General features: G+C 32.4%; 1 protein-coding gene across 1 annotated transcript in view; it reads left to right on the forward strand.

Annotated features, from left to right (window-relative positions):
- The window catches only part of LOC126892475 (serine/threonine-protein kinase Warts), a 124,024-nt gene that overhangs the window by 102,994 nt on the left and 998 nt on the right, over positions 1-20,032 (forward strand). Inside the window, exons 9-10 of the mRNA XM_050662006.1 lie at positions 3,683-3,861; positions 12,190-12,458. Coding sequence (XP_050517963.1) covers positions 3,683-3,861; positions 12,190-12,458 — 448 coding nt within the window. The remainder of the gene's footprint in view (positions 1-3,682; positions 3,862-12,189; positions 12,459-20,032) is intronic.

Genomic DNA, 20,032 nt, shown 5'->3' on the forward strand with positions numbered 1-20,032 from the left:
AACACAACAACATGGATTTGTGTCTGGCCGCTCTACTCTAACCAATCTCCTACATTGTGTTAACGACTGGACGCTATCCCTTAACAGTTCGCAGCCGGTCGACGTTGTTTATCTAGACTTCTCTAAAGCCTTTGACCGTGTCCCTAAGCGCAGACTTCTACATAAGGTAGAACATTTCGGAGTTCGCGGTACTTTACTTCGTTGGATAGATGATTTCCTGACAGATCGACATTACAAAGTTAGAGTTGGCGAATCTTTCCCACAGGACAGGTTAGTGGAAAGTGGAGTGCCTCAGGGTTCTGTCCTCGGACCTCTGCTTTTTACGGTTTATACCAGCGATGTTCCTTATTATGTTTCCAGTAAAATATCGTTCTATGCTGATGACACAAAAATATATGCCAATCCTATGACAAACCAGTTAACCCTCCAAATGGACTTGGACTCTATCTTTACTTGGTGTTCCCAATGGTTACTACCCTTAAACGCGGAAAAATGTGTAGTGCTTAGAATTGGTAAAAATAACCCACTTGTGCCGTATTTTGTTAACGGGCGACCATTAGATTCAGTGTTCTCGTATAACGACCTTGGTGTTATCGTAAACAGCAGTCTAAAGTGGTCCGACCACATTACTTCTATTTGTAAACGTGCGAACTCCAGACTATATCTTATTCGGAGGTGTTTTTCGAGAGTTTCAATGCAGTCATTCTGTAAACTTTACACTATTTACGTAAGACCGATTCTTGAATACGCTGGTCCAACGTGGCATCCTGATTTGGTTCGAGACAAAACATTGTTGGAAAACGTCCAAAGAAAAGCAACTCGAATTCCATTGGGACTGAGAATACCCTCCTATGCAGAGAGACTTAGTATGGCCAATCTAACTTCCTTCGAACTTCGTCGACAACGTGGAGACTTAATAACCACTTTTAAAATATTAAAATTCAGTTTCGGAAATCTCGACGAAATGTTTACTATAAACCAAGATGAACGCCTCAGAGGTCACCAGTTCAAACTTAAAAAAGAGAACTTTTCTACGAGATCAAGGCAGAACTTCCTACCAAATAGAGTGTTCGAGAGTTGGAATAACCTTAGTGATAACATTGTCACGGCCCCCTCTACTAACACGTTTAAAAACAGACTTGACCGTTTCTTATTATAGCTGAACTATTTTATTTTTTTTTATGTAAACAAAAATTATATCTTTTTTCTTTTGTTTTATATTGTATCTACTAGTAGGTTAGTTATGTAATTTCTTTGTTTTTGGGCATAATAGGGACTTGTCCCTCTGCCCTTGCTTATGTATAATAATAATAATAATAATAATAATAGAGTTGTTCCTAATAACTCCTAATAGTTAAATGTTAATAAAAACTTTCAATTGAAAACCAAAAGGAAATAAGATTCCCATTTGTAAATGTTATGTTTAAGAATAATAAGAAATAGCAAATATTAAGCATTGGTTGCCTTTTAAATAAAATAAAAAATATTTTGATTATAATTGTAACCCATATGTGTATTTTTTTACTCTTTTCTTTTCTATCCCGATTAGGAACCATTAAGAAATATTTAGAAGCCACGGAAGTAAGTAATTAATTTATAATTCGCCCTGAGATTGAAAACATATTGATATGTGATCTGGTTAATTAATTGGATTAGTATTAATACATTGATTAAATTAAGTAACATATAAGAATATTATCTCATATCAATAATCAAGATCACATCAATATATATATCTGTTTGATGGCTTTAAACAAACCAAAGAGCTCTGCAGTATAGATGCTGGAATTCATAGAAAGATGTAGGAGCATAGCAAGGCGATGAACAAAATCCATGAATATTATTTTGAAGTAGAAACTTGAATATTAATGTTGGCTTAATTGAGATGTGTCACTTTCCCAGTCCGATGCCTCACTGCCAAGATAACTATTGATTTTTTTCTTTATGGGCGTAAATTTTCGTTTTATGGATCTTTCCTTTAAATGGGGGTAAACTCGGCTGAGCATATGGGACAAAGCTGATAGGTCTGTGGTATATTCTTGAATTGTGGTTATAGGATCTCTTGATCCAGTGATATTCGTTAGGAGCGCGTTAAGTTGATCAAAGTTTAGAGGGAAAGGTAGAGGGGGATTTTCTATGAAGTTTTTAGCAGGGTCAAGTAAGAGAGAAAATGAGCATTCAGAAGTGCTTGCTGAACTAATTTTAGATTTTTTAAATTTTGCTTGGACTTTAGGTGGTGGAAAAATGTTATATTCTTTTGAAGATGGATCTGCTTCAGGTGAAATAATTTCATCAAAGTTACGTTTTGGTTGATTATTTATGTGACTGTCCTTATTTAATGCATCTACTTGGCTCGGTATCTCCGGGACATTAGACATAGACATTTGTTCACACTGAGAAGGGTTTGTATCATTGGGTGCTTGCAAAGATATATTTGTTGCGCTGGATACCGATGCTTCATTGTTTTGGTTGTGGTTTAGTTGAGCTAGTGGTTCGGAGCACTGTGATGCAATGTGACCTGGCTTCTTGAGAAATGAATATTCTATATATCGTGTTGTCAAAAACAAGAGTAAATGACTCTGGTAGTGTTAGACTGTGAGGACTGATATAGATTTGTCTTCGAAAACTAAGGATGTGATTGTACTCAGGCATAGAAGCACTAATTTTGAGAAATGTCATGGGGGAGACAGGAACTATGCCGATTTTTTGTAACTCATTGATTAGCAAGTCGTGCGGTATTGAAGGACAAGTCGGTATTACGGTATTACGCCGGAGAGTACAAGTCGTTCCGCTGGTGTAACTAACCTTCTTGCTCTGACAATTTCACCTTGTATTTCTATTTGACCATGATTATTCATAAAATCATCCACTATTTGTTTATTGGATAAATACATACATATGCGATTATTAGATAATCTAGAAGAGAAGATTATATTTTTCGGTTGAATTACATTTCCAAGTGGGAGAAGGTAGTCTTGAAGTTTGGTGTTTTCTAAGGCACTAAAGATAATTGCTTGGGACATTTCCAAGTGGGAGAAGGTAGTCTTGAAGTTTGGTGTTTTCTAAGGCACTAAAGATAATTGCTTGGGACTTTAAAGGAAATTGCACTCTCGACGCTGCCAAAGAGTATGACTGTGATGCGTTTATTTGACTTTGATGGTCTTGTATTGTAGAACTGTTGTGTGATTCCATGTTTGAATCCATTTCGATAAACGTTAAGTGAAAAGTAAGTCCGACCCTGTACACCTGCTAAAACAGGTGTATCGGTCTTTACTAAAAGCGGTTATTTTGCTGGTAAAACTGGATTTGTTTATTGACAACAATAACAATTAATTGCAATGTGCTGACTTTAATGCTAATTTAACTGGAGATTATATAAAGAGTTTGTACAAACACTTACAGTTTATTTCAATATATCACTGAGATTCACAATTTATAACTTATTTTAAACTTTGTTAATATTAAAAATTTTCGGAGCACACGTTGAATACAACATTATAGTTATCGATGCAGGACCGGTCTCCGTTGGCTTATTTTGTTTTGTTTTATTGACCGGTTTATTTTTAATCTTTCAGATGTAGCTTTAGTCGTGAAACAAACGACTGATTTGATTTTGATCTACAAATTGTTGATCCAGTAAATTATTGCCTGTCGTTTTGCTATATTGTTTGTTGTATTTTAGGTTCTATATAGCAGAATTAACGTGTGCGGTGGAAAGTGTACATAAAATGGGTTTTATCCACAGAGACATCAAGCCAGATAATATTCTCATAGATAAAGATGGACACATCAAGTTGACTGATTTTGGTCTGTGCACAGGTTTTCGGTGGACCCACAATTCCAAGTATTACCAGCCCAACGGTAAGTAATTTAAACTTTGTGTTCATTACTTTTATAAACTCAAATATTGAATACAATCCAGTCAGTCATTCATTACTAATTAACAAAAAAATTTCTGAAAAATTTCTTTGAAAAGGGAACCGTTTTACCATTCAAGGCTCTTTCTCCCTTAACCATCCTCTGAAGACGACCTCAACCGCAGGAACAACATTCTCGACATCGATACCGAATACCATCAGTGCTTCCACAACGAAACTAATGCCATCATGTACAAAAACAAACCACGTCCTGAAGACGTGAACACCGTCCGACCCAATCTACATTGAGGATGGCCTTGAAATTAATAGTTCTTCTAGAACATCAGGAAGATGCAGAATTAATATGACTTGACAATGACAAGTACGATCTTGTCGAAATGTAGTTATAACAATGGTTTTTCTAAAAACTATTGAATGCGGAGTCAAACCCGGAAAGCCACAAAAATCACATATAGCTTCCACAGAAACTTCTGATAACTCTGATTTATGAACACATGGTGATTTTTGCTTTATTTTGATACTTCTTCAAATTATTCGATTCCTGAGTTATAAATATGTATTGTAAAAATAGTCCCGAGTACATCGTTCTTTTATGAAAATGATTCCAATACAGTGGAACCTCGATAACTCGGATTAATCGGGACGATAATTTTTTAAATAGTCTTTTTTAAACAATGCTAAGACTGTTTGAAATAAATAAAGGGATAACAGGTGCCTGTTGTTTCCGATAAATCCCAGACAATGACCGTCGCTTTGCCGCCGCCGTGCGCCATGAGTCATTTTTACTATCGTATACATAGTTCAAATTACACAAATACACATTATGTCTCAAATATTATATTACATACTATCCCTTGCAAGATAATTCGGATGGAATTCCCAGATTAAGAGACTGGGCCGATATCAAGCACAAAATAATCTGGGGAATTCCATCCGAATTATCTTGCAACGGATAGTACATTTTTATTGTTGAAATGTTTGTCTGATGAAAATCGGTTCGGGTTAGCCGGACTTCCAGCTAGTAGTCTTAAAAATGGATTTAACTGCTTCTTTTGGGCGAGTCTACCACTTTCTGAAATCTTTCAGAGTGCAGGTTGGACGCATTTCCGCACGCACAGCACCTAAATTTGTAGCTCTAGCGTTGTTGTTTGGTTATCGCAAAACTATAATTTTTACTTTTATTCAAAACATTCTACGTTAAAATAAATTATTTTCGTCCGACAAAAAAGAGGGAACGACCGCGGTACAGTTTTGCTATTACAGAACTCTTAATTTTCAATTAAAAGTACTTATAATTAATTACAAAAGATTGTCAATCTCTTGTTCCACAGATTTACAGCCTCGTTTCCTTAGTCCGACTACGTAAATATGTTAGTTATGGCAGGTTGTGGTTCGCGATTACAACAGTCTTGATTTAAATTTTTTTAACTTTCAAATAAAACATGTTTATTAAAAAAGTGTCGGACAAAAAAATAACGCAAACTTAAAAACATAAAAAAATTTATATACAGGGTGTTAGTAAATAAGTATGAAAAACTTTAAGGAACAATTCTACATGAAAAAATAATGGTTTCCGAGATACAGGGTGTTGAAATTTTTATTTCAAACTGCCAATTTTTTATTGCTCGAAGACCGGTTGAGATATGGAAATTACATTTGGTGGGTTTCAAGAGGTAGTTATTGCGCTTTTTTTTTGGCAAACAAATAACAATTTTATATTCATCATTGGCGCGCCTACGGGTAATGGTCTGAATTTTTTTAAAGAAAAAAAATGATACGCCACTGAGATATTTCAAATTAAAAATTATTTTTGTATTCCACGTTTAATTTATGAAAAAGAACCTTTCTTGTATTTTCTTCCTATGGTGCGCCGTTTTTATGCGAAAAAATAAAACATCTTCGAGCGTATTTTTTATTTCATTATCAAGAACTCTCCAATATAAGAATACCAAAGTAGAACAATAACAGAAAATATTACTAAAAAAAATTTAACTAGGTGCAAAGCTACAACAAATGTTCAAAGGTGACAGAATAATTTTATATTCACCATTAGCGCCCGTACAGGTAATGGTCTGAATTTTTAAAGAAACAAAATAGTACGCCACTGAGAAACGTCAAATTAAAAATCGTTTTTGAATTCCTCGTTGAATTTACGACAAAGAATCATTCTTGTCTTTTTTTCATATGCGGCGCCGTTTTTATACAAAAAAATAAAACATCTTAACGCTTACAAATTATTCGAGGTAGATTTCATATGCATAGAAACTTATTTCAAATACTTTGTAAACGTTAATATATTTTATTTTTTTGCATAAAAACGGCGCCTCATATGAAAAAAAGACAAAAACGATATTTTGTCGGAAATTGAACGAGGAATTCAAAAATAATTTTTAATTTGACATATCTCAGTGGCGTACTATTTTTTTCTTTAAAAATTCGGGCCATTACCCGTACGCGCGCCAATGGTGCGAGTAATAAAATTACTCTGTCACCTTTAAAAGAGGTAATTTTGAACATTTGTTGTAGCCTTGCAGATAGATAGATAGATAGATAAAATCTTTTTAGAAATATTTTCTGTTATTGTTCTATAGGTCTGGATCCCGCGTATGAAAAAAAAGTTGATTAATAGCAAGCTGAAAATTTGTTAATAGCTTAAGGGTGTCTAGCCGGATAAGCTTTGATATATGGGAACACTGGAACAGGGGCAGTTTTAATTGTGGAACAGGTTAAAAATTTGGAACGTGCAGACCACGAAAACGGCACATTTATTTTGTCCGACAGAACAGACTTAAGCTCTCCAAATAGAGATTAAACTCTCATGCAAAAATCAGACTGCTATTTATCACCTGTCATAATTCCTGTCATTTGGCATATTCTACATGTTCCACTCATTAAAACGCCCATTTGGTGATCAATAGCAATCTGATTTTTGCATGAGAGTTTAATCTCTGTTCGGAGAGTTTAAGTCTGTTCTATCGGACAAAATACATGTGCCGTTTTCGTGGTCTGACCGTTCCAAATTTTTAACCTGTTCCACAATTAAAACTGCCCCTGCTCCAGTGTTCCCATATATCAAAGTTTATCCGACTAGATACCCTTAAGCTATTAACAAATTTTCAGCTTGCTATTAATCAACTTTTTTTTCATACGCGGGATCCAGACCTACTAGTTTGGCATTATTAGCATTATTATATTGGAGAGTTCTTGATAATGTATTAGAAATGAAAAATACGCGCGAAGATGTTTTATTTTTTTTGCATAATAACGGTGCATCATATGGAAAAAGACAAGAAAGGTTCTTTATCATAAATTAAACGTGGAATACAAAAATAATTTTTAATTTGAAATATCTCAGTGGCATACTATTTTTTTCTTTGAAAAAATTCAGACCATTACCCGTAAACGCGCCAATGATGAATATAAAATTGTTATTTGTTTGCCAAAAAATGCGCAATAACTACCTATTGAAACCCGCCAAATGTATTTTTCATAGCTTAAAAGGTCTAAGCGCAATAAAAAAATCGCAGTTTGAAAAAAAAAATTCAACACCCCGTATTTTGGAAACGAAGCATTTGCGGACATACATTTATAGAGCAAACTGTCATTATTTTTTCATGTAGAATTAGCCCTTAAAGTTTTTCATACTTATTTACTAACACCCTGTATATACTTAGTTTTGATTTTGGTACCACAGTACGCACAACAAAATGAGCTGAAGAAGAGCTTAGAAAAGGAAAGAAAGAGGTTAGATAACTCTCATTACTTACTTACTCAGGACTTACTTCTAATGAAATAATTATTCAATTTATTAGTAATTATATGCATAACATATTGCACGTATCTTTTGAACGGTTATACTTATAATAGTGAAATTTGGAGGGAGAAAATAAACGGATTTAGGCTTCTCAAATAGTCTTAACAGGTGACGTAATAGTCTCAGATGACATTACACGACCATTTTGACCGATAATGGTAGATGGTATCTCCTTTGAAAGATATTAAAAATACCTATTTAGACCAGTAAGGATCTGTTTTTAGGTGGATGTGAGAGGTGACATTCAGATTTTTGCGGATAAAGTTAGGTGATAACTTCGTTAATAATAATTGATTTATGCTCCTTCTCAAATATGCCCGGAACATTAATAAAAAAAATAAAATATTTATAAATTTCAAAAAAAAAATTTTTCTACTTTTTTTGCTTATAACTTTAAAACGATTCATTTTGGAACAAAGTCGTATAGGAATAAAACAAAGATAATTAAATTTTATATCAGATGCGATTGGTTAAAAATGTCTTAATTTATCACCCTTGCTGCAAAATAGCAATAAATATAAAATAAGGAGGCAAAACAAGCCTGTCCTTATTCAATGATTTTCCATCCCTTTGGTTACACTTGGAACCTTCCTAATTCGCTTAGAAAATTTTTGTAATGTGTTAAAACAGTACACCAAATTTCATTAAAATTGACTTACTATATTTTGAATAATAATTTTGCAATCTAAACTTTTTTTAAAAAATTAAAATTTTTTAAAATCTTGCACAACAAAAACTAGAACATACAAAGATTTGTCAATTTTTTTACATATAAAGAAGCACTCCACCTATCTAATGCACTTTACATAATTGAAATCGGATTGTTTAAGCAGCCTCAGCAATGTTTTAAAGTTATAAACAATTTTTTGGCTTATAAACAAATTAGTCCTGTGGCCAGGAGGGGGGTGCTACGGGCTCCTTTATTTAGATGCACTTACCCAAGATTTTATGTATTTTTTGACCCGTAGAACACGATTTTTTGGGTAACAGGAATTACATAACATCGATTTTTCGCAAAATAAAACATTTTTTTGTATTTCTTGGGTAATTCTAAGCAAAAAATGTTCTTACAAGTTTTTTCGTAGGATGGATAGTTTTCGAGATAAACTCAGTGTAACTTTCAAAAATTCGAAAAATTGCAATTTTTGAACGCGAATACCTTTTGATTAAAAAATAAAATAGCAATTCTGCTGACAGCGTTTGAAAGTTTAAGTCAAATTATACCTGTTTTAATTATTTGCATTGCTAAAAATTAATTTTTTTATTATTAAACAAAGCTATTTGTTTATAAGCCAAAAAATTGTTTATAAGTTTAAAACATTGCTGAGGCTCCTTAAATAATCCGATTTTAATTCTGTAAAGTGTATTAGATAGGTAGAGCACCTTCTTATATGTAAAAAAATTAGATAACTTCTAAATGGTCTCCTTTTTGTTCAGAAAGATTTTTAAAAATTTGAACTTTTTTAAAAACATTTAGATTGCAAATTTATTATGCAAAATTTATTAAGTCGATTTTAATGACATTTGGTACACGATTTAAGTATGTTACAAATAATTTCCTAAGCGAATTACTAAGGTTCTAGGTGCCACCAAAGTGGTTAAAAAATATTGAATAACAACAGACTTATTTTGCCCCCTTATTTTGTATTTATTGCTATATTGCAGAAAAGGTAATACCTTAAGACATTTTTAACCAGTCGTATATCATACAAAATTCAATTAGCTTTATTTTATTTGTCTACGAGTTTGTTCCAAAACGAATCGTTTTAAAGTTATAAGCAAAGAAAGCAGAAAAAAATCGACGTTTTTCGAAATTTTTAAATATTTTAATTTTTTTATTAATGTTCCGGGCATATTTGAGAAGGAGCATAAGTCAATTATTATTACTGAAGGTGTCACCTAACTTTATCTGCAAAAATCCGAATGCCACCTTTCACATCCAAAAATAGCCGTTTTTTCACAGATTCTTACTGGTCTAATTCAATTTAATGTTAATTTTGTTTGGTTTTAAGTTAATTTTGATGAATTAATTAAATAAGTATAAACTTGTAAATGAACTAAAAGACAGACGTACTCTCAATAATTTATTGTAACTTCCGACGACCGGTTTCGCTCTCTAAAGTATGCAGAGCATCTTCAGGTCAACGGTTACAAGTCACTAAATGCTACAAATAAAAAACCAGAGTTAGAACAATGTCTGGTTGTAAAAGATGCTAAAGATCCATAAGATCAAGCTAATGTTGAACAACATACATAAAAGTAGTGAAAATAGCAGACAAATACACATGCATGTAAAAACGGGGGCGGTAACAAAAGTCCCCAAGTTTACAAACACATGCAGATGTATGCCGTCTATAATCATGCAATTATAACGTGTCGTACTTACATTCGGATACAAGGAGCTACATCCTCAGTATTCATTAACATGATGTTTTTGCTTAAGTTATGTTAACGGGAGTTTTGTGGTAATCTGAAGATGCTCTGCATACTTTAGGGAGCGAAACCGGTCGTTGGAAGTTACAATAAATGATTGAGAGTATGTCTGTCTTTTACTTCATTTAAAATGAACTCTCACATGCAACCCATTCAACATTTTATAAAATTGTAGTTTGGCATTAAATTAATGATTCAAACGTCCGCCTATGTTTATTTGTCAAAAAAGTCGACGTTCACGTAAAAACAACTAATAGATAATTGAAAAACGTCAATTTTTTTGACAAACAACCATAGGCGGGCGTTTGAATCTGAATTTTAATTAATTGACATTAATTTATCTGACTTGCTATCTGATCCAATTTTTATCCGATAGTGCTATATTTGGATAAAGGATCCTACAATCTATCACTTATGATTCATGTCCGAAATTTTGTAATCGCGAAACATAACCTGCCATGATTAACATATTTACGTTGTCGGACTAAGGAAACGAGACTGTAAATGTGTCGGACAAGGGATCGATCGACAATTTTTTGTAATTAATATTAAGTACTTTCAATTGAAAATTAATGGTTTTGTAATAACAAAACTGTACCGCGCCTAGAGTGACATCTTGCGGGTGTCGGACTCGACGATTGCTCCCTCTTTTTTGTCCGACAAAAATAATTTATTTTATTTAAACTTATAATCTTTTGATCAAAATTAAAAAATTATAAAAAATATTACTCTACATCCCACCAGATTGAAAACAATGGGAACCTTCTCTGGTTACACCTCCGAGACTTCTAAAATTTGCAAGCCATACGGATGCTGAGACTAAGGAAGATGAGGGAATTCTACAATTTACAATTCACGTCCCATCTGCTCAGCGCGGTAAAGTTCCAACGAGAATGGTTCCCTTCATACTCCAATCAGAGTAAACATGTAAATCAAAAATGAATAACCATTTTCAATTTAGTTGCAACACAACATACAGCCGAATCATATTCTATTTCAATCAGAGAGTGCAGCAAGCACCTCTACCGGTTTCGAAACTTATTAGTCTCTCATCAGGAGAGACATATGCTGCTCTATCTGACCCAACCAGGACAAACCCCGCGTGCAGTTACGGATTGCAACGAACGAAATGGCAGGGATGCCCTAGCGGCAACTGCTAGCAAAAGACTACGTTTTCAATCTAATAGCACATAAAATAATATTAAAAATATTCCTCTACATCCCACCAGATTGAAAACAATGGGAACCTTCTCTGGTTACACCTCCGAGGCTTCTAAAATTTGCAAGCCATAACGGATGCTGAGACTAAAGAAGATGAGGGAATTTTACAATTTATAATTCGCGTCCCATCTGCTCAGCGCGGTAAAGTTCCAACGACAGTAGATGGGACGTGAATTATAAATTGTAAAATTCCGTCATCTTCTTTAGTCTCAGCATCCGTTATGGCTTGCAAATTTTAGAAGCCTCGGTGGTGTAACCAGTTGAAAACTTAGTCTTTTGCTAGCAGTTGCCGCTAGGGCATCCCTGCCATTTCGTTCGTTGCAATCCGTAACTGCACGCGGGGTTTGTCCTGGTTGGGTCAGAGAGAGCAGATTATTATGTGCCTCCTGATGAGAGACTAATAAGTTTCGAAACCGGTAGAAGTGCTTGCTGCACTCTCTGATTGAACTAGAATATGATGCGGCTGTAGTTTCGTGTTGCAACGAAGTTAAAAATAGTTATTCATTTTTGATAAAAATTATAGTTTTGCAATAACAAAACATAACCGCGCTAGAGCTACAGGTTTAGGTGTGCGTGCGGAAACGCGTCCATCATTCAAAGCGTAAAAATTTATTACAGAAAGTGGTTACTCGATAAGTGGACTCGCTCAAACGAAGCAGTTAAAACTATTTTAAGACTTTTGTAATCATTTTCACAAAAGGACGGTTTGCTGAGGACCAATAGTTTTCAATTTGTTTCATCAGTTGGTAACTTTAAATTCCAAAAGAGAAGAAGAAAAAAACGTGTCCAACAAACATTAAAATCTCCAAATATGTCCATTAATTCGTCTTTTTTTTATCTTAGGTGATCACAGTAGACAAGATTCCATGGATCCCATAGACGACTGGAACGAAGAATGTAATTGCAAACCTTTGGAAAGGCGGCGACGTCGAGAGCATAGGTGTTTGGCGCATTCTCTGGTAGGTACGCCGAATTACATAGCACCGGAAGTACTACAAAGAAAGGGCTATACGCACGTCTGTGATTGGTGGAGCGTGGGTGTCATTCTGTACGAAATGTTGGTCGGCCAACCACCGTTTTTGGCTAATACTCCCGCTGAGACCCAATATAAGGTAAATATTTAGAATATACAGGGTGTAACAAAAATACAGGTCATAAATTAAATCACATATTCTGGGACCAAAAATAGTTCGATTGAACCTAACTTACCTTAGTACAAATGTGCACCTAAAAAAAGTTACAGCCCTTTGAAGTTACAAAATAAAAATCGATTTTTTTCAATAGATCGAACACTGTTTGAGGTTTCTTATTGAAAACGGACATGTGACATTCTTATGGCATGAACATCCTAAAAAGAAATTATATTGAAATTTGTGTACCCCATAAAAATTATATGGGGGTTTTGTTCCCTTAAACCACCCAAACTTTTGTGTACGTTCCAATTAAATTATCATTGTGGCACAGTTAGTTAAACACAATGTTTTTAAAACTTTTTTGCCTCTTAGTACTTTTTCGAAAAGTTAGTTTTTTTGAGATATTTTGAATATTTCGTCAAATCCACCATATATTTGTGTACTGTTAAGTACGATTTTAGAGACTTGGTAATAATATAAAAATTTATTTGTAAATTACAGTTTGAGGTATACTTTGAACCATATTACAAAAGAAGCCACATCTCGATAAAAGGTGCCTTATCTGAAAAATACTAAGAGGCAAGAAAGTTTTAAAAATACTGTTACTCTGGGCTAATTAGCAAAATTCATGGAAAAGTTATTTACCAGCAATTTAATTGCTGGAATCGAATTATAAGATCCTATATATTAATAATATAGGTATGCAAAGTCCGCAGATAGTGTGCTACTTTTTTTATAAACAAAATGGCGCCGACAAATCGTATTTTTTTCAATTATTGCTCTATAACTCCGAAGATTTTAACTTTACAACAAAAACACCTTAATAAAAATTCACCGCAATTAAATTCTGCATAGAGATATGTTTTTCACGATTTGCTCCGACGAAAATTTTCCTCGGAAAATGCGGGTTTTCCTAACAAAAATTCTAATTTTCAAATAAAGTTTTAGGTAAGTAATTATTAATCAATAATTAAATAACTTAGTGACATCAAAGCTTTCTTGGTATAGATTGTAATTCCAGAAGCCGGTGAAAATTAAACGAATATTTTAGCAACAATTCAATTGTTAATTAACAAATTACGATCGCAATAATAACCAAAATAATCATGATACATTGATCAAACTTATAAAGATTATAAAGATGGGATGCTTATTTAATATTTTATCGACAAAATATAAATTTTTCTTTTTTTTTGCATAATCTTTAAATTTTGAAAAACAAAATAGTTATAATACGCTGGTCTAATTAGTAAAGTACAAAGAAAGGTTATTTACCAGCAATTTTATTGCTGGAATCGAATTATAAGATCCTATATATTATTAATATATGTATGCAAAGTCCGCATATAGTGTGCTACTTTTTTTATAAACAAAATGGCGCCGACAAATCGTATTTTTTTCAATTATTGCTCTATAACTCCGAAGATTTTAACTTTACACAAAAAACACTCAAATAAAAATTCACCCCAATTTAATTCTGCATAGAGACATGTTTTTCCCGATTTGCTCCGACGAAAATTTTCCTCGGAAAATGTGGGTTTTCCCAACAAAATATCGAATTTTCAAATAAATTTTTTGGGCCAGTAATTATTTATCAATAATTATATAGCTTGGTGAAATAAACGCTTTCTTGTTATAGATTATAAATTCAGAAGCCGGTGAAAATGAAACGAATATTTTAGCAACAATTCAATTGTAAATTAACAATTTACAGTCGCAATAACAACCAAAATAATCATGAGACAATGATCAAGCTTAGAAAGAATATAAAGGTGTGATGCCTATTTAATATTTTGTCGACAAAATATAAATTTTTTATTTTTTTGCATAATCTTTAAATGTTTAAAAAAAATTGTTATAAACAAATTAACATTTCTCAGAAATTGTTTATTATATTCTAATTTTAAAAAATACTTAAAATGCGTATTTCATAGGTCTTGAAAACGAATGCTTTAAAAAAATTTTCCAACCTTTTGCAAAAAAGTTATGAAACAGCAAAGTAAATATACGAATTCTCCGTTGTTTATAATTTGTTTTAATTGTTTTAAAGCTTAAAAGTGAGTCTATGGTACAATCTAATTACTCACAAAGAATGTCAAAAATTAGTGCAATGGTTATATTTTAATCAAAGATTAAAAATACTTTTTTTTGTAATTTTTAGCGCGAAAGTAGGCTTGATACAGAGCCGGAGATAAAATGTTCACTCGAAGCGACTGACACGCTTAAACTCGCGCGAGTTGTGTATGTGGGCGGGTAGCTACGGTACTGTATTATTCTACTTTCGCGCGTGTAAATTACAAAAAAATATATTTATAATCTTTAATTAAAATATAACCATTAAACTGATAATTGATATTTTTTTATAAATAATTAGCTTGTACTTTAAACTCACTTCTACGCTTTGAAAGAATTAAAAAAAAATTATAAATACCGTAGTAATCGTATGTTTACTTTGCTGTTTCATAACTTTTTTACAAATGGTTGCAAAAAAGTTTTAAGGCATTCATTTTCAAGATATTTGAAATGCGCATTTTAGCTATTTCTTAAAATTATAATATAATAAAAACTTTCTGAGAAACGTTAATTTGTTTATAACTATTTTTTTTTAACATTTAACGATTATGCAAAAAAATAAAAAAATTATATTTTGTCGACAAAATGTTAAATAGGCATCTCATCTTTATAAGATTTCAAAGTTTGATCAGTGTATCATAATTGTTTTGGTTATTATTGCGACTGTAAATTATTAATTAACAATTGAATTGTCGCTAAAATATTCGTTTAATTTTCACCAGATTCTGGAACTATAATCTAAACCATGAAGGCTTTTAAGTCACCAAATTATTTAATTATTGGTAAATAATTACTAATCTAAAACTTTATTTGAAAGTTAAAGATTTTGTTGGGAAAACCCGCATTTTCCGAGGAAAATTTTCGTCGGAGCAGATCGGGAAAAACACGTCTCTATGCAGAATTTAATCACGGTGAATTTTTATTTGGGTGTTTTTGTTGTAAAGTTAAAATCTTCGGAGTTATAGAGCAATAATTGAAAAAAACACGATTTTCGGGCGCCATTTTGTTTATAAAAAAAGTAGCACACTATCTGAGGACTTTGCATACCTATATTATTAATATATACAATCATAAGATTCGATTCCAGCAATAAAATTGCTGGTAAATAACTTTTCCCAAAAATGGTCTATTCTCCGATAATCAGCCCAGACTATGTGTTTAAACTAATGGTACAGCAATAATAGTTTAATTGGATCGTACACAAACATTTGGAGGGTTTAAAGGCACAAAACCCCCATAAAATTTTTATGTAAACATATTAAAAAAGAAGCCGCATCTCGATAAACTGGTTTATCGAAAAAATACTAAGAGGCAAAAAGTTTTAAAAACATTGTGTTTAACTAATGGTACTACAAAAATAATTTGATTGGGACGCACATAAAAGTTTGGGGGGGTTTAAGGGAACAAAACCCCCATAAAATTTTTATGGGCTGCACAAATTTCAATATAATTTCTTTTTAGGATGTTCATGCCATAAGAATGCCACATGTCCATTGTCATTAAAAAATCTAATAGTTTTCGAAAGTGAAATTTGTGCACCCCCTAAAAATGTTAATGGGGTTTTGTTCCCTTAACCCCCCCCCCCCCAAACTTTTGTATGCGTGCCAATTAATTTATTATTTTGGTACCATTAGTTAAATTCAATGCTTTCAAAACTTTTTTGCCTCTTAGTATTTTTTCGATAAGGCAGTTTTTATCGAGATGCGGCTTCTTTTTTAATACGTTTGCATACAAAATTTATGGGGGTTTTGTGCCTTTAAGCCCCCCAAATGTCTGTGTACGTTCCAATTAAACTATTACTGCGGTACCATTAGTTAAACACAGTCTTTTTAAAACTTTTTTGCTTCTTTGTATTTTTTAGATAAGGCACCTGTTACCACATCGGCACCACATCGAGATGTAGCTTCTTTTTTAATATGGTTCAAAATATACCTAAAAATGTAAATCATAAATAAATTTTCATATTATTACCAAGTGTCCATAATCCTACTTAACCATATACAAATATGTGGTGGATTTGACAAAGATTTAAAATATCTCAATAAAAACTGATTTTTCGAAAAAGTACTAAGAGGCAAAAAAGTTTTTAAAACATTGTGTTTAACTAATGGTACTATAGTAATAATTAAATTATTGGAACGTATACAAAAGTTTGTGGGGGGGGGGGGGGGGTTTAAAGAACGAAACTCCCATACAATGTTTGAGGGGTTTCCAAATTCCACTATAATTTTTTCTTAAGATACTACTGCCATAATAATGCCACATGTCCATTTTCAATAAAAAAGCTTTAATAGTTTTCGATATATCGGAAAAAATCGATTTTCATTTTGTAACTTCAAAGGGCTGTAACTTTTTTTGTGTGCATATTTGTACTAAAGTAAGTTAGGTTCAATCGAACTATTTTTGGTACCAGAATATGTGATTTAATCTATGACCTGTATTTTTGTTACACCCTGTATAATAGGCCTGGATCCTGCGTACCAAAGTTGATTAATAGCAAGCTGAAATTTTGTTAATAGCTTAAAGGTGTCTAGTCGGACAAACTTTGGTGTATGGGAACACTGGAACAGGGGAAGTTTTAATTGTGGAACGTAATTTTAATTGTGAAACCTGTCATCCTGACAAGTTTATGATTGTGAAAACTAGCAGGTTGTTTTTACGTTTATTCAATAGCAAACTTTATTTAACATATGAAAAATTATTTGTCCGACAAATATGTTGGGTATTTTAATAAGTCCGACACATAGAACATGTCAAATGACAAAAATTATGTTGGTGGTAAATAGCAGTCTGATTTTTGTATGAGAGTTTAATGAAAGGGTAACAAATCAATTCGAAGTTCTGTCCGACAAAATACATGGGACGTTTTCGTAGCCTGACACTCGAAACTTTTAACCTGTTCCACATTTAAAACTTACCCTGTTCCAGTACATCGAAGTTTGTCCGACTAGACACCGTTAAGCTATTACAAATTTTCAGATTGCTATCAATAAACTTTTTTTTGGTACACAGGATCCAGGCCTATGCCATGTTAAATACGAATAACTAAATATTTTTTGTTGTTTGTTTTATATACTCACAGACAAAAACATTGCATATTTTATCTTCAATCATTATTTTTTGTTTATTTTTTGTTTGCGCCAATATGAATATATATTTCATTTATTTTAATTCGGGAACGTCTTGGCAACACAGTTCTAAGTAAGCATAATCTTCTGTCCTTTATGTTAAGTCAGTCAGTCGTTAACAGACATACGGTCGGAACGTATAGTACACCTTGACAATTTTAATTTGATTTCGTGTGTGTTTTCCGTGAGACAAATTGACGATACCAGACAACATATTTTCGGTAAGTTCCCTTCTTTTATCCCATCCTTCATTTTCCTTAATGCCACCGAAAATAGTGCTTCAACATTTAACAACACGAAGAAAATCTAAGAAAATCTCGGTAAGTTATTATTATTAAATTTTTTCCATTTGGTTTTCCTAAAAGCCAAAACATTTTTTATGTTTGAAATGTTTGTATTTTTTATTCCTGGATGTGTTATTCTGGAATGTTTTACGTATATTACAATTTCTTAGAGATAAAAGAATGCTGAGATATTCGCTGTGTGCAAGTACTTGGAGGGGATACGAGAAACGATCGTGCGCGAGTAGCGGAGAAATCTTGTAACATTCTTCGCATATGTCGTAAATAATTCATATTGTCAATTGAAATTGTCATATTAAAATCATTCAAACTACTGTCATTATGAAATCGGCCATTAATGTAGCTCCACAATATTGATAGGATATGCAATTATTAATAGTATATTGTGCAACAAGTGCAGAAAGGTACTAATTTCTCACGAGTTTGAAAAGTTGCTGAACGAGCGCAAGCGAGTGCCGCAATTCAAACGAGTGAGAAATTACCTTTCTGCACGTGTTACACACTATACTTTTTCTACAACCACAACATTTCTTCCTCAAGATTTATTATAGGTAATAATATATTATAAATTTTAAATTTTATTTAATTAATACTAATCAATGTAAATTAGTGCACTGTATGTAAACTAATGAATACCTAAACAAATTACACAGAAAAGTTAATGCACTGCCTTAATTTGTTGAAGTATTTTAAATATTGCAAAATAAAAATAGTGTCACATTTGACGATATATTAAATTTATGCTGTCACGGATTTCCACAAGATACTTCATTCGACGTATCTTGCTGGGGTTGCTAAATCCTTATTGGTTAATTGATAATTATAAATTGTTTATTAAGAATAAAATTATAAAATAAAAGAGTTGTAACATTCATAATTTAATTTCTATACGATAATTAAGTATAATAACTGTCTTATAGGTTATATATTTGTCTACACTTTACCCACAGATGTGAACAGAAGATACAACGTTACTCAGAATGAGGTAGTCATTTATGTAAAGTTCAAAAATAATGTGTTAAAGTAGCAAATTTTCCAGATTTCGCGGACATGAGTTAAATCGGTTCTTTTTTGAAAAGTACTGTAAAATCTAATATCTTAAATAAAACATTTTCCAAAAGAACTTTCCGGCACAGAAACGTCACTTTTCTGCACAATGATGTCATATATTATACTATTATAATGTCATATATTGCCGGTTTGACCCATATATTATACTGTCTGTGAAAAAATGTCAAGTTTCTGAACATAAAACTGTGCAGAAAAGTGCATTTTGAATAGTGGTTGTAAAAAAAGTGAATTTAATTAATTGTAGGTATTTTACTTGTAATACTGCATTTTAATAATTAATTTTATTTACTACATACACTGTTTACCTTTTAATAACATAACCTCAATCTTACTTTTTCTTCGTATTCGTTTTTTGAGCTATGGCCTTGGCAATTATCCAGCACCCAGGGCTAATATCATGGTCGAATATAATTAAAAATGCTACAAATGTTGCTGAGCTATGAAACCAGGTGTCGCTCTTCCGAACTTGCACGGTCCCAATAGTCTTCATCACCGAAGAAGCAATAATGTCACAAACTAACAAACAGTTGGAATATGTCAGTTCTTCTTCTTTAAGTGCCGTCTCCCAATCGGAGGTTGGATATCATCATCACTATCTTTACTCTATCCTGCTTTGAAGAGTTCTATATAACTGCATTTAAACCAGTCTCTTACATTCTTCAACTGCATTTAGACCAGATTTATCCAAACTTTTTAAAACTATGCAAAGTCAACGATCCCATTGAGATTAATTGCTCAATTGTTTGTCATTGAAATACAAGTTAGTGTAGTAAGTGAATATTTTTGTTTTAATTTTTTACTGTAATAAATGAAATGTAAGAAAATATATACATATGTGAAAAACACTATATACATAATGAATAGATTAATTTTTTTTTATCAAAGAACTTTATTTATGCGAGTACTATTTATTGTTGACAAAAAAATGTGGCTCTTACCAATGCAAGTTACTCAACACTGAATGTACGTAGAATAGTCT

This window comes from Diabrotica virgifera, chromosome 9, assembly GCF_917563875.1.
Source record: "Diabrotica virgifera virgifera chromosome 9, PGI_DIABVI_V3a".
Lineage (NCBI taxonomy): Eukaryota > Metazoa > Arthropoda > Insecta > Coleoptera > Chrysomelidae > Diabrotica > Diabrotica virgifera.